This window comes from Ictidomys tridecemlineatus, chromosome 1, assembly GCF_052094955.1.
Source record: "Ictidomys tridecemlineatus isolate mIctTri1 chromosome 1, mIctTri1.hap1, whole genome shotgun sequence".
Lineage (NCBI taxonomy): Eukaryota > Metazoa > Chordata > Mammalia > Rodentia > Sciuridae > Ictidomys > Ictidomys tridecemlineatus.
The window spans coordinates 67,490,315-67,507,143 of NC_135477.1; the positions used below are offsets into that span (position 1 = coordinate 67,490,315).

The 16,829-nt window shown below is 33.5% G+C and overlaps 1 protein-coding gene across 4 annotated transcripts in view; it reads right to left on the bottom strand.

The window, feature by feature from the left end:
• The window catches only part of Prkg1 (protein kinase cGMP-dependent 1), a 1,167,449-nt gene that overhangs the window by 23,594 nt on the left and 1,127,026 nt on the right, over positions 1 to 16,829 (bottom strand). For 3 of the 4 annotated variants that reach the window (XM_021720211.3, XM_005340332.4, XM_078042034.1), the window contains one exon: positions 16,272 to 16,368. In XM_021720211.3, coding sequence (XP_021575886.1) covers positions 16,272 to 16,368 — 97 coding nt within the window. Of the gene's footprint in view, positions 1 to 16,271; positions 16,369 to 16,469; positions 16,489 to 16,829 lie in introns of those variants that run through there. The other variant, XM_040273013.2, reaches the window with a different exon arrangement.

Here is a 16,829-nt window from a genome sequence, read left to right on the forward strand (position 1 = left end):
TGTTCACTTTTACAAGAAGTTAAACAAGGTGACTTATAAGGAAAGGAAGAGAGATAACTGAGCTAATTACTTAATAGCAATACAAAGGAACTATCATCAAGTGCTCTTGAGCAGCAGAATCCTCAATGCAATACTGAGTGGCCCACATCTTAACAATCTAATGAAAGTTTTGGGGAAATAAACATGGCAAGCTGATTTTGATTTTCAGCTGAAGTATAGCCCTCCCCTCTTTACTGTGAATTATGTACGGCTTTCATCTGCAGGGATAGTGAAGTTCTTAAGTGCCCTGTCTATGACTGTGGGTACAGACTGAATTCAACTTGAGAATACATTCATGTGAAAAGTTCCTTAGGAAGGAGCATGAGGATACTTCAAATAAATGAGTTTCAGTTTGCTGTCACCATTTGTGAATCTGTGTGACAGGTTAGAGGAAAAAGTGGATATTTGAAAATGCCTCTAACAACACATAAAGGCCCTCTACTGTGTGTGCGAAACTCTTCAGGATAATGGAGTAGTGTGCTACAAATGGATTCAGTTGCAGTTCATAATAAAACAAAATATTAAAACTCACTTCTAAAAGGAATCAAATAGGGAAGATGGAATAGCAAATGAGCTATATCAGAGGTACTAAAATTCAGAAGGGAAAGAGAGTCACATTCCCTCTTCAGAGTCACACCCAGTTAAACCACTTGCTTAGATTAAATGCCTACTTCTAAAATCATCTCTTAATTGACAACAAAGGTTTTTCACTTGTACACAGGGAAGAGGAAAGAAGTCTGCTTTTATGGTCATAGGTCAGGACTTAATTTCTGACTCTAGTTAGTCACTCTTAGGCTAGTTGCTTAACTCCTCTAAGCTCCAGTTTTTTGCTGAAGATAATACCAGCTACTGTACAGAGTTACCAGGGCCTTAAACAAAATGGTACCATTGAATGAGCATTGTTTGATGATCTCTCTGCTTGTACTCTGGCCTTAACTGGAAATTCATACCAAATCAAATTTGCTTTTTAAAATATTCCTTTTACAACATTGTCACTATCAGAAAAATTTGGAAACTATATGTGCATCAATAGGAGTATGGAAAATTAATTATGATAAGCTAGAATTACAATTAAAAATTTGAAAAAATAGTATATATATATGTGTGTGTGTATATATATATATATATATCAATAGAAGGTATTGGTCATAAACCAGCCAACATTTTATGATATCATATCATAAATAGTATACTTATATGTGAGTGTATATCTACCTGTATAATACTTAAAATAAATTTATGGCAGGACAATCAGAAAGTCATCAGTACATTAACAATGGTTTTCCCTTAGGGAGATTTTTAGTTGTTTTTTTACTTGCTTTTACTTTTTGAATCATTTAACTTTTAATTAATGTATCACACTTACGTGATAAATAAAAATAAACTCTAGTCATAGAAAAATTAAAGTCTATTTTATATTGTAAAATTTAAGTCTATTTTATATTGCAGTAGCTACTTGTTGTTTTTGTATGACACTCTTAAAGTAATTTCACTTATTTTAGAATTCCATGAAAACAATGACCTTCATAAAGTGCATTCTGTGTGATGCTATAGCATAAAAATTTAATCAAGTTTTGGGTTAAACACACTATTCATTTTCTTGGAGGACTTGTCATGATTTATTTTTTTCAATATAAACTCTTAGGGTAAGTTATAACAATTTGTATTTTGTGAAATGCAAGTATTATGTTTCACTGTGAAATTATTTTTAACAAAACTGATCTTTAAAATTTTTAAAGTGAAATTTAGTGTGCCTTTTCTTTTTTCCTATTTTCCAGATTAATTACATTGAGTCCCTGTACATGAATTTGAGATAGGGATGATTTTTTATTGGTTTGTAGCCAGTCAGCTAAGGGCCCAGAAATGAATGCTAAATGTGAATAGAGGTCTGCAAAGAGGAGAAAAAAATGCCTACTTTCCTTCTTCTGCTTGCCCAGGAATCTTACACAGTCCTGTGGACTAGGAAAGCACCTCAGATTGTCTTCCCTTGCAGACTATCCTAGCATACTAAGGGCACAGGAGACACATTAGTTGAGTATGCTTGCTCCAATATTTAACTACTCTAGGCTGGCTATCTTGCTCAAGTTACTCAAACTCTCTGTATTCCTGTTTCTGCATTTCTAATACAAGAAGCCTCCTCATAGGTTACCTGTTAAGTTGAAATAGAAGGACCCACATATCAAAATTCCTAGAACAGGGTTAGCATTCAGTGACTATTAATTCTCTTATTCTTTCATCTTCTTAGTTTAATGGTCTCTTCAAGTCAAAGCACTGTCCTCATAATATGCCCCACCACCGGCTGAGTATCACTTTGTTCCTATCCCAACCCCAGCCCACCTCAGTGCTACCAAATAAATAGCAAATTTTGGGAGGAAGATTTACAAGAAAAAATGCTAATATTCAAGATCGTCTTTTATTTTATACAAGTAATACTGTGTGCTATGTCAAATTAGAATTGGTAAAATTTCGTTTGCAATAAAATGTGACTTCAATGTGAAGCATTATACTGACATTTAAATGAATGTATATTTGGGCGAAGTTTCTCTTAACAAGCAAATTTCTGACACAAATTTTGACAAATCTTAGCTGTCAGACTCCAGCTGATGCCAAAATGATACTACTTTGAAGAAAAGGTGAAGCAATCAGACACACTTGCTGACTATATTTATACACCCCTTACTTCCCTTCTGGACTAGGCACTGCCTCCAAAAGACTTGTCTCCTGTTTGACTTTAATTGTTTGCCCCTACTTTGAGGAAGGAGGATTATGACTGAGACAATGTTAAAACTGGCTCAGTGCTCCTGGTTGTGAGCTGGTCCTTAGAATATATATCCATTCATCTATTTAACCGTTTCTTTAACAGCTCATATTTCATTTTGTACTATAGACATATTTTCATTATTTTGAATAAAAATGACTTCCTGAACTATGTAAATAAAATTATTTCTTAAATGGAAAGCTTAAACTTTCAATATCACATGGCTCCTTATTATGCAAAAGTACTAGTGTGGTCAAATTATTCTTTGATGCACTACAAGAAAGGGTAGCTTGCACTTAGGTAAGCTAATGCTATAAAGCAAATATGATAAAGTGGGCCTAGTAAACCTCATATTGGAAATCTAGGTCCTAGTCCTGGTTATACAATCTCACTTGGCCTTCAGGTCACCTTCCTGGAAATGAGGTACTAAACTATGTCATTTCCAAGAGCCTGTTACCCTGGAAATTTCAGTGCATCTGTAATTTACCATAGCAAAGATGTGTTTCACAATACCAGATCATATTTAACCTCATGAAATGGGCAATCTGTGGCAGTAGCTTGGGACAGAGGGAAAGGGGAAATATCCAAAGTAACACAAGTGTAGCTTAAGGAAAGATGACCAGTTCACTCTGAAAATATGGCCTGGAGTCAGTATGTTCCTATTCCATTACGAGATGAAGATTCTATTTTCTCTATTGTCTCAACCACACTTTTAAAGGGGCTTGTTTTCTATTGTAGTCTGTGTATCACTAACTTCCAAAGAATATGACATTGGATAAAGCAGCAGTAAATTTCCTAAGAAGACCATTCCAACAGGCTCCAAGGCATAAAGAAATCTACATTAAATCATTATAATTGTAGTGGAAAATAAGAATGGCAACTATTTTCTCTAAACAAATCAGCACAGGATTTTAATCAGGTAATCTGACTTGGGTAGTAAAGCATGATAAAGTCATTTCTTTATTTTTGACTCTCTAGTCTGAAAGGCAAGGGCCTTCAAAAAGTAATATAGAAACAACTTGGCAATGGTCTGTAATTCAAGTAACTCACATTTAATACAAATGGAAAGGATTTAAGAAATTTATGACAAATTGTACAGTGGGAAACAAAGGTTCTATAATGGAAGTGGGGAGGGAAGAAAGGAAGAAAGGATGGGGGTGGGTGGCTGGGGGGAGAGAGAGAGAGAAGAGAGAGAGAGAGAGAGAGAGAGAGAGAGAGAGAGAGAGAGAGAGAGAGAGAGAGAGACACTAGCCTCTTAGACTGAGAGAGTGTGAATATGCTATTCCATCAGATTAACTGTGCCCAGCTGCTGAACATACTGCTCTCTACGCCAGTTACAATTAGTTTTCACCCAGAATCACCCAAACAGGCCAAAGTCCATAATCAAACTTTAACAGCCTGGAGACTGTGAACACACATAAGCACTACATGGTTCCATCTCCATCATGTCTCAATATCCCCCACTGCCAGACAACATGTCAGTTTTCTCAGACACTGGCCTTGGAGTCCATGAATGAGAACAAGGGCTCTACAGCAGGAGCAGCACAGAAACTGGCCATGAAATTGCCATAAGATCCAAGAAGAAAAAAGACATGGAATTACGGTACATGATATAAATGGTAATTTATACTAATAAACTGGATTTATTTTTATCTTTATTTTTGGAGGATACCAGGGATTGAACTAAGGGGCACGGAACCACTGAGCCACATCCCAGCCCTATTTTATATTTTATTTAGAGACAGGGTCTCACTGAATTGCTTAGCACCTTTCTTTTGCCAAGGCTGTCTTTGAACTCACAATCCTCTTGCCTTAGACTCCCAAGCCATTGGGATTACAGGTGTGTGCCACTGAACCTGGCTGTAATTTACTAAATTTATAGTCAGACATATAGATAATAAAAACAATTAATGTAATATATAATTTTAGAGGAAGAAAATGGGCACTAGGAAAGGCACGTCTTTAGAAATACAAGGCAGATGAGATGTTGCCTGAGTTAGGATGAGAATGGAGAGTATTTGAACATGGGCATAAGGAATCTTATTGAAGTAGTAGGAATGTTCTTTGAATTGAACACACAAAATGGAAAATATGATAGTATGTAAACTACACCTCAGAAAGCTCCTAAAAAGGGGGAAAAATAACCCAGAAAATGTATAATTTCCTGTTCTTTATTTATTGGTTGTGGTATAGCTATATATTAAATTTAAATTTTAAAGAAGTAAATGTCAGAATACATTTCTCTTTATGCTTATCTTTCCTTTCAATAAATGTTCTCCCAATTTGCCCAAACACTAAAGTATTGAACTTTTTTTTAAGGTCATCCTCTTTTATAACTTCTTTACTAGCTATTTATTAAAGGTTCTAAATTCAAGAAGTCCTAACTAAAACAAACAAACAAACAAACAAACAAACAAAAAAAAAACAAGATCATGAGTCATTTTAGCTAACATGGACGTTATTATTGCAAAATTCTTTGAAAAATTATCTAGTCAATTCATGTCTCTCCTTGTTTATTTTCCCATTCCCCTCACAACCTCTTATATGTAATTTTGTATAGCAATGAGGGCCTCCCTTCATTTCCATGCAATTTGAATTACAGTAGATGGGGTAGAGAGAGAAGATGTGAGGGAAGGGGAGGGGGGATGGTAGGGGATAGGAAAGGTAGCAGAATACAACAATTACTAATAGGGCATTATGTAAAATTGTGGATGTGTAACCGACGTAATTCTGCAATCTGCATTTGGGGTAAAATTGGGAGTTCATAACCCACTTCAATCTAATGTATGAAATATGATATGTCAAGAGCTTTGTAATGTTGTGAACAACCAATAAAAAAATTAAAATAAATAAATAAATTTAAAAAAATTATCTAGTCAAAATAGTAAGTAATTCCTGGAAGCACCTTTTAAAATTTTGCTAACAATAAACTACAGTTTTATTCACATTCGTGTAACCTCCTAAAGCTTAATTTTCCTCACTTGTAAAATGGGTATAAAATCAAACTTACAGATATTTCAAGATATTTCATAGAGTGTATATGAAAATGCTTAAAAATTTAAAGAGTGCTATAAAAAATTATTACTTCCTTGATTTCAAAGATATGTTGGAATGTTAACTAAAATGTGGACTTGTAGATGATACTTTAATATTACAATTCATAGCTAAATCTATTTTTAAATTAATTGTTCCAACAAACTGAATAAAAAAATAATGACTAGGAAAAACTCGCCTGAATTTAAGGATGTTTTACTTTCACAGAAAAAGAAAAACAATTTTATTACTATAACTGAAATTCCAGTTTAGACTTGGCAAACCAAAATATCCTCATTTTAGGAGGGGCCAACTTACTACATTCATGAAAGAAAGTGACATGCTTTAAGTTCTCAGAAAGTTTGTATTCAACAAATTAGTATTGGATTCCTCAATATTTTTTAACAAAAGAAAAATGCTAATTCTATTATTAACTCAAGCATAGCTCATAATGATTTCTTTATTTCCATCTAAAGAAGATAAATGATGCAAGTTCTAAGAAGTCATAACCAAATAAAATGCCAAAATCCTGATATTGGAATTACTTTTCTCTGTGTATGAATAGTAGAAAATTTAGGCCAACATTAGCTATAATCTTAATAGAGAAAGTCCTGTTTTGGTTCAATTTTTAAAACCTCTTTTTTTTTTTTAATCAGTCATCTACAATTTTATTCCTCACTTTTCTTTGTACTACAATATAACATCATTTGATCTTTTTTCCCTTTAGTCAAAGTCTGAAATTAATGAATGAATATTAGCTTCTGGTTTATTCCATAAAATAGATCAGGTATAAGCAAATGGAAATTGTCACAGTTTGTGTGACACATGTCTTAATGTCCCACAGAACACAAAAGATGGATTATGAATTTAGTGGAAAGTTGGAAAGCTGTTGAGCCATGAGGTGTTGTAGTGGTGACTCAGTCTTAGGGTCAAGTATTTATGTGTATAATTTGCTATTCATAGATAGCTATACATATACGAATCACAAAGAAGGAGAAAGGGTGTCAAGTATACATTTTGAGAACAAAGGAGCAATGGACAGTAGCTTAGATTATCTATGCTTTCTTATCTGCCAAGTTGCATAAGTGACAAATAACCAAGAGAGGGTCTTTCTTCGACCACTCTTGTTTTCTTTCCTACATTCACCTCAAATCCTCACCATAAATGTAGTTAATCCCATTTGCTCTGTAACTTCCTTTCAGATTCACAGTATTATCTATAACTAATGACAAGAAATATCTACATTAAATTCAAATTGGTCAAAAGATAAATAAAGCTATTTTTATAGGGAAGACAGTTTCACATTTTTTTTTTTAAAAAGATATATATATATATATCCTTCAGATTAGAGAAAAGTTAGAGGAAAAAAAACCTCACACCATGAATAAAGGGATTGAACTATTTCATAGCAATCACTTTCACTGATTTTAAAGAACAATTGTGATTTTCCTCAATATAGAATCAAAGGTTGCCTACGTTGAGATAATCAAAGATTGACAGCTGAAATGTGCAACTTAAAAATTATTATTTAAACATAACACTTATATTCTAAAATATCTGTCCTAAATAAACCTTACTTCATCTTATAATGATTATTAAAATTGACTTTTGCATTCACTTTATTTTTCTTCAGCAAATAATCAAATATGTTCTTTTCCTAACCCAGGATTCTGATATCTTTGAATAATCTCATGCATTTAGAGAAATATAATATAGGTCGGTTTTGACAACTTGCTTGTACATTTCCAAATGGAACACCTGAATAGCTCACAAAATTCAGTTTATTCAAAAACTTAAAGTACAGTTATAACCTAAAACTTTACCTAGGTAGAGTTGAGTGTCATATATTGACATTATATTGAAATGAAATAGGATCATGTATTGTAAAGTTCAACTCTTTCTGACATAATGACCAGATTCACTCAGGAAAGATTTTTGCATTATAATCAGATTTTTGAGATATAAAGCATAAAAAGCTTTATAACTTTTTAACTATTACAAAATAAAATTTTTATCAAATGACTTAGAATCAGATTAATTTTTTTCTGAGGGGGGACTGGGGATTGAATTCAGGGGCACTTGACTACTGAGCCATATCCCCAACCCTGGTTTGTATTTTATTTAGAGACAGGGTCTCAGTTGTTTAGTGCCTTGCTTTTGCTGAGGCTGGCTTTGAATTTGTGATCCTCCAATCTCAGCCTCCTGAACCACTGGGATTACAGGCATGCACCATTGTGCCTGGCTCAGACCTTAATTTCTTAATACATGCTATCCTCAAACTGCACCCTTTCTGATACTTAAAACAAAAATAACTTCTTCCTCCCTGATGTTTTTGTATTTCAAAAATTTTACAAGATTTTATACAAATTTATACAAATTTAAACTTACTTTAATTGCAGGTAAGTCAGTTCAACAAGTATTTATTTTATCTTAAATTAGATTAATCTATGAAAAATAGTCACATTAGATATTTAGACTGCACTGTTCCTACACATGTAACATCCAAGGTCCTAGTGATAAACACACAGTGGTTCCCATTGCTTTAACTTCTTTATTTGAACTGCTTTGGGGTAGGGATGATCTACTCATGCCCATTTTGAACTTGTAAGGTAACTGGCTGGAGTTAGGGGCTAAGAACGAAGCCACCTAGTCCACAAAATCTCCTGTCCTCATAGCTAAATGTTCAAGCTGATATGCTGTATATATCAATGCTATGGAGGATATTAACATGAGGGACATAATATGAATTAGTGATAAATTAATAAATTAGTGTGAATTAGTGATAAATTAACATATGCAATTGACGAGCTAGTCTGAATCATACCAAGTTACCTGTTTCATATATTTTTCCCAGACACAAGATAAATCTTCTATTTAAAAGGTCATGATTATTTTCTACCTATTAATACACACAAAGGACTATTTTTCCTTCTCATGGAAAGGATTCTGCTTTTAAAGCATTTACATACATTTTTCAGAGATACAGACTACATCTTGGCCCAAAGCAAACTGTCTTAGAAGAGAAATTATGATGTTTATTTCTGGAAAGAGCACTACCTAAAAATAGCCTGTCTGCTCACCTTAATGAATTCTTTTATTTCGCGGAGGGAAGTTCAGAGCTGAGTTTGTGTTTATGTGCTTTCAATACTTATGTCCAAACACCTTTTTTTTTTATTAAAGTCTAATCTCCTTTAAGAATATAATTCCATTACACTCTACCAATCAGCTGTCTAATAATATTTCTTACTGTTCCCGCACACAAATTCACTCTAGTCTGGTCACTTGCTTTGGTGTCTTGTGACAACACATGACCTTTTATGTTGTACCCTTTGCCTGAAGTGGCCTTTTCCCATCTGTTCACGTAAATCCCAACCTATTCTCCATCCCTGGCTTCAGTTCTGCACACCCTCACGGACCTCCTCTACTGCTTCAGCTCTAAATGACCTCTCTCCTGAAATGCTAAGAACCTTTCTGCAAAATTTATGATGTAATACAATCCTAAAGGATTTCATTTGTCAGTTTTCAAATGTTTTCATCTTAGGAGAAGCCAAAACTTTCCTGAGGGCTGGACTCTCGTCTGAAACGACCCACAGTGAATATTTGAGGATGTTTTTAGTAAACAAACTTTTTGTGGAATGTGTTATGCCCATAAATTCACTAAGTAAAAACAAAATTTATGTTATAGCAGACAAAATGGAGCGCAGGACTTAAATGTTAACTTTTGGTTGAAGTGTTGAATTGCCAGTTATCTTCCTAAGTCTTGGAATGATATTTCCAGTGCCTTCTAGATTTCTAGTGATCTTTTTGAATCACATGCAGGTTTGGAGGGGGAACTGTTAACACTATCTTATGGTCGTGTACTAATTTCAAATGCTTTTAATGAAAACTATGCATTTCAAGATAACTAGCATATAACATTGCTATGAAGTCACCAGAAGTGTAAGAAAGTATCCTTTGTCTTTGTTGTCATCCATGCAGTCTTGCATTGTGATTATCAATGTACAAAATAATATATACTCTACAGTAATAAGGTGACTTCATGCATTGTCTTACTTTATTTGCATTTGTCAAAGTACTAGATAGACTACCTGTAATTTCTGGTTAGAAACTGAGATTATTTTAGGATTTGCAATATACTATTACCTCACCTACTGACTTCCAGTTGTGTTTATTGGATTGGACCATCATTCACTATCTGAAGAGCTTATTTCCTTATAAATCAATGCTATCAATCATAATAATTATTTTGAAGAATAAATATAGAAAAATCATAAACTTAATCATTTATCAGGGAGAGCAAAAGTTATGCTAAAATGAGGCAAATATTCAGTTTTCAAGCAGTGTTGAGTGCTTATTTATTTTGGTTGCAGGAAACATGAGGCCACAGGGCAGCAGGGTTTCCCCAGGAATAATCCTCTCCAGTATAAATCACTGTGGGCACACATCAAAATGCTGCCCAGCAGTCAGTCCCACAACTATCCTATTTCACTGCTGTGTGGCTTGGCAGTAGCAAGCTCTTGTGATGCTTTCATCTTACATAGGGTTTCCCTTTTGCAGTTAAGCTGCTTGCTTTTCATAACAATGAAACAAAACTGTCCACTGAGCCATGGGTTTGGCACCTAATTTCTTGCTCACTCATCTCTTAGTCTCTGTCTTTTCCCTGTTGGTTTACATAGCCCTTCAAGCCTGCTTGTCTGTAAGCACAGTGCTGAGGCAGCTGGAAAAAATGCCATGAGAGTGGTGTGGATGCCATTATGAATGGCATACAGGCCTGGCGCGCCTATGTGCTTGTCTGAGTGTTAGTTAGTTCTTGCAACTTGGTACCATATTGTCCCTGTCCTGAAAAATCCTACTTCAGGATTCATAAACTTGATTGGATTCATAGAAGGTATGAGAGACAACCTTTGTGTACCCCCTGGCAAGAGCCAGGTCCCTATTATGCCCAATTGGGTGCTGGGTTTGAGAAGGCTTTGAAGCAATTGCATTTGATCCAGCAGTCTACCTCAAACTGATTTCTTATTGAAAAGTCAAGAGGCAGGGCTTTACAATTTAGAAGAGAAATGGATAAATAAAAGCAGACTACATCAGATGCACACAGATTTGGCATGGGGAAGATTGAAAACGGTTTTCCATCTCCCCTCATGGAGGATCTGAAAGTAAAGAGCTTTAGTGGTTTGTGAGAATTTAATAGAAACTATCAGTGAAGGTCATTTGAAGACCTCAGGATCTTATTTATATTGGAGAAATGCTTGTACTCTCAGTACTTGGATAACAATAGGAGAAAAAGAGTAAAAGCATTTTATTCACTTTCTTTTTTATGGGCATAGATGGAAATGGTAAATAAAAGTAAATTTAGCCTATATGAATAATTAATGACAATTATTAGTATAACAAAATAACACATTGACAACACATTGACCTATGATGCAGGAGGCACATATCCTATTATTATCCTCATTTTATAGATGTGGAAACTGAGGCTTGGGTTTATAAATGACTAAGCATACACAATTGGCAAGATCTGAATCAGAATGTTTAATTCCAGAGACTGAGTTTGTTGCTACCATGTTACACACAGTGTCTTATTAGTTTTTCTCCACAGACATTTTACCATAAGAATAACAAAAGATTTACAGAAGGTGGGTGGTCTCTAAAGTTTTAACACAGATATGCATAGCAGATCAGCATTGCATCTATTCTAGCTTTATGTTTACTTTAGGTTCTTAGATCCTAGAAGAATTTTTTTTAAGCTAAGGTGTACCTGTGACAATGATTCAACACATTTGATTTTGTGTGGTAAGAATCTAAATATTTTTAGAAGCTAGAACAACAAAAATTGGTTTTCCAGTTTTTAAAAAAAGTAGATTTGGGCAACAACAATAGTTCTTTCAACGAATACATGAACTTAGAAATGCTTATAAGCATTATTCTTGAGATTTTTCCTATGAAATGTGGATCATGACTCAAGTTCTCAACGGGTAGCTAGGAGAGCAGAGTTACATATTGGATGTGAGAACAATTTGAAAACTGCAAAGTAGGCTTCAAATGAAAAGTTGACTGTTTCAGCAATAAAGTAGTATTAATTAATACATATTTGTTCTTGCAGTAATTTCATTTTACTAAGTGATTTCAGTTATCTATATTGATACCTAAACTCTCCTTTTGCCTTGGAAATGTCACCTCCTCCAAAGTCTTGCTCCTCCATGCACTGAGCCTGTGTTGTTCCTACTTTGCTTACAGGTTTATTTTTCAGTGCATGATTGCTCCTCCCAGTAGATTGTGTGTTCTTAGAGTTACTTTCTATTAAACCTTATATCTCCCTAGAGAGCTCACTACATTGATACATAATAATCAACACTGAAAGAATATAATGCAAGAAGATATAAATAATGTCTCCCATATTTTTGTTCTCATATTTTATCCAAGTATGGTTTGCTGGTATAGAAGCCATTTGGATTGCTGAATAAACATATTAATGATCTAATATTTAGAACAACCACTACATAGTATTGCCAGATTAAAATAAATTATGTGTTTACATGTGCAAATCTGTAGTTAAACAGGTACCTCTCTGATAAGAACATAAGGAAAGCAATGGGAATAATTTTCATTTATGATTTGTAAAACCAATCTTCTTATTTTAAAATTTTAACTTGTAAATTAAGAAAATTCCTTTATAGTTGTGCTTACAGCTTTAATGATAAATGATAGATAAAAAATAGCTATTTTTTTCATTTAAAGTGGTTTTGTAAACAGAATTGGTTTTCTGGAAGATGTACTATACACAGGTCACAGTGAACACATTGAAGGTTCACTCTTAAAGAACATGGATAGAAAATGTGATCTATGCCTAATAACAGAAAGAAGGCAGTACAAATGGCTTTCCAAAGACAATGAATTTGAGCAGGGAATGTCTAATATTAAACTAGTATTTATGAAATAGATAAGATAGCTTAAGAGTAGAATTCTTATGCATATAAGACCTTTCTACAAGCTTGTGGATTTATCAAACAAATATTTACATTTCTTATTATGTTCTTATCTTCAAAAATTGAAAATAAATTATTTAGAAATTCTCCTGCCTAAAAGTACTACTGCATCTAAACTTATCTAAACTGACAAATGATAAAAATTAAGAAATGCTAAGAAGTCTGCAAAGGGTATATAATTATATAGAATCACACAAACAATCTGTATGTGAAACATTAATAAAAAGTATTAAAATTCTTCATTAGGAAATGGAGTTCAGAAATTCTAATTTCTAAGCTCTTCATACCTCATTGGACAGTTTATAATCTTTATGCCTGGAAAAAATTTAATTATTTTATACAATGTAACTTTTCATCTTATTTTGTAATATAATTTCCTTGATCAATGTCATTACCAAGCTAATGACTAGTAGGTTCAAAATTTATTATATACTTTATATCAATGTGTTCATCCTGTGTTACAGAGAGGTGAAATGTGTCAGTATGACAGTTATATTGCTTAAGCATAGCATTTCACAATACTGATAAAATTATTTTGCATGTGTCACCTCAGAGGAGAGTAAAGAGAAAACTCTAGATTACAACAGAATTTGGACTCTGCCTATATCCTCTCTTAACTTTGAATGAGGTGTACACCACTCTGAAGATAAACTATTACCTTAGTGTGATGACAACAGTATGGGTAATTATGAAGTACTCAGGTCAAGCTCCTAATTCTGGCATCACTGAATACATGTAAATGGTATTTTTATATATATTATATTAATATATATATATATATATATAGTTGTTGTTGTTTATAATCATAGATAATATTCTTCACACTCAGTAATTAACATGACCCAGCAGATACTAAGTGGCTAAACTTGAGGCAGTGAACATTACAGTATTAGTCTTCATGTAAATGGCTGGTCCACAGTGAATAGTGGAGATGATCTAGATGTTATGCTTGTACCCCAGGGTTTGGGGTTTTTCCGACAACACAAGATGTGACTTCAGAGTTTAAGGACATGTGCCTCCCCACCCAACCTCACTCCCCACCCCCGTAGAACCATCATATTTGATGATCCATTAAAGATTTATCATTCATCACTATTTAGTCTTGGCAAACTAGGAAATATTTCCAACCTAAACTAATTCTTTGGATTATAGTTTTCATTTTTTTATAAACATCTGTGCAAAATATGCAATATGCATGAGAAGAAAACTAGACTGAATTCTTTCCTGGTAAAGAATGGGGAGAGTTTATATAAATATGTATATGTGTGTATAAATAAATATGTATATATACAAACATGCATATGCATACACAATCATATAGATATATTTATCTTTTTAAGCTATACTACCTTTTACATAAACTTTCCTTAATTTTGCAGTTAGTTGTTTGTGTCTCGCACATTTTTCATAGAATTTTCTAAAAGACTCCCACTATTAACTTGGTATGTGATTGTTTATCTTAAAGTGGTCTCAAAGCTATGATAAGCTATTACCAATACTATCAATATTCCAAAAATACTTACTAAATTCCTACATTTAATAGTATCTCACTGGTAACTCAGAATTATCAGACCTCCAGACATACATAAAGTTGTAATATTTTATTTTTGTTAACTAAAACAGCCAATTTATTGCCCATGTTCTATAAAAATAATATTTAAGGAACTTTAACAAACAGTCCCCAAATCAATCTCCAGGAAATTCTGTTCTTTATAAAGCTTCATTCAGAAAGGGGTTTAGACAAATACATTATGTAAATAAATACACTAGACAGAAAAACCTTCATGGTAAAGACCTTTACCCTCTGTTCCACTTGTATGTTCCAATACTCCAAAGCAAAGCTGTTCATGTATGCTGTTAATAAATCTTTATTAGTGAAATGTGGTGGACATCATTATCCAAAGTACATGTATGAAGACACGAATTGGGTGTCAACATACTTTATATACAAACAGAGATATTAAAAATTGTGGTATATATGTGTAATAAAAACTGTAATGCAAAAGAACAAAAAACAAAGTACACGTATAAAGACATGAATTGGCGTGAACATACTTTATATACAAAGATATGAAAAATTGTGCTCTAGATGTATAATAAGAATTGTAATGCATTCTGCTGTTGTGTATTTAAAAAATCAATTAATTAAAAAAATGAAGAAAAAATAAAAATAAAAAATAAAAATAAGTCTTTATTAGCTGTATGAACAGTTAAAACTCACCATAAAACCAAAGTTCTTGAAAAATAAATCTAAGGCTACATTAATTGGCAGGATTCATAAAAGCAAGAGATTTTTCTACAATCTGTTAACTTTTATTCACATAACTGAAAATACTTAGTTCCTCAGAAACACATGGTAGAATTTCAAGTCAGAAGTAGTATTAGTAGTAGTACAATATTTCTAACCAGAGTTAAGGCAAATATCATACAAATCCAAAGGAACTTATGGCTCAAAAACCTTCTTTTCTAATATTTAAATAAATAACATTTCTCTGCTTTTTGTCAAGGTCAGAAATTCCAACTGCAGCACAAATGGAAAAATATCAAAGATAACTCTGGGTCACTCTACTTTTATGGAAGGGGATTTCTTCTGACTCTTGATGGCAACAGTAACTGTTTACTACACTGTACACAGTCTCAGGGAGTTCCTAACATACTGTACTGGTGTCTGATATCAGGGAGTCCTCAGTGTTCAGCAGAAAGGTGGACATGAATCTGCATTCTCAAATACGGTTTTTATCTACACAGTCTTGGAATGCAGCTAACTCAGTCACCAGCATATTTTTCTTTTTCTAATTTTTCTTGCAATATGTTAGTTTTAAAATTTCTATTTCATACAAATGCAAAATAGAATATGGTTTCATGCTGCTTTACCACATTTGTGCAATGTGTTTAATGCGTGAACTTGTACAAAACTGTCCTCATCATCAACACTTACCTGTGTATAAATGAAGTATGTGTGAAATAAGCTCTACAAAATATTCAAACCATTATATCTAATCTAGCAACTATAGATCATAGAATTTCTACTACACCATTTATTTCATATATATACATCTTTTCCCAGTTTGAGTTCACATTTAAATGATCATAATTATAGTTAGGGTGCACAATTAAGTTAGTGGGTCACTGGTCAGAACTAAGGAAATAAATATAGGTTATAGAAAATCAGCTGGGGAAAAAATATTTTATGGCTCCTCATTAAGTAAATGTGTTTACCTTTCATTTAATATGAAGAGGCTTTATGGAAATTGAGTTTTTATTTTATTTTTCATCTGTTGACTATAACCCACTGTGCTACAAACTCTCACATGCTTGGATGAAAGTATTTGGTACTGATTTATAAGCAACAGTGATTAATGATAAGAGAGGAGAGAAAGAAATTTTAGTTAGGAGAAAACATGAAAAGGAAGACAGAGGCTTTCAAAAACACTTAAAGAACAATCACCTACCAGTTCTACTCGTCCGAAACCTCCAACTCCAAGGGTATCAATAATGTTGAAATCAGACAGCTTCAGGTTGGCGAAGAAAGCAGCTTCGGCTTCGTATCTGGATTTTTTGATGCGAAAAAATGGAAATTTCTTAGAGGTGCAAACACGGGTGCCACGTACAACTGTACTGGAATGATATGACTGCGGAACAGGGTTTACCTGCTTGAATTCCATCTTGCTTTTAGAGTCTGTGTTTTCTCACACTCATAAATTTTTGGTCCCCATTATGCAGAATAACATAGATTTGCACTTGTTTTTCAAAGTAGAAAAATACAAAGTACCCACTGCATGAGAGTCACGTGACTGATAAATCCAGTTATCAAATCAAAGTTACATCTTGGTATTTTTCTCCGTGTCTTCTTGTGAGCACGGATTGTTTGAGTTGCTCTTTTTTGGCTTTGTTTTGGATTTTTTGGTTTTGCTTCCTTTTGTTTTTGCCGTTCAGAGTTTGGATGGCAGTTTCTCATTAGTTTCCCTTATCCACAGGCTGGCAGTGCCTTCTATAAATATTTATTAAAA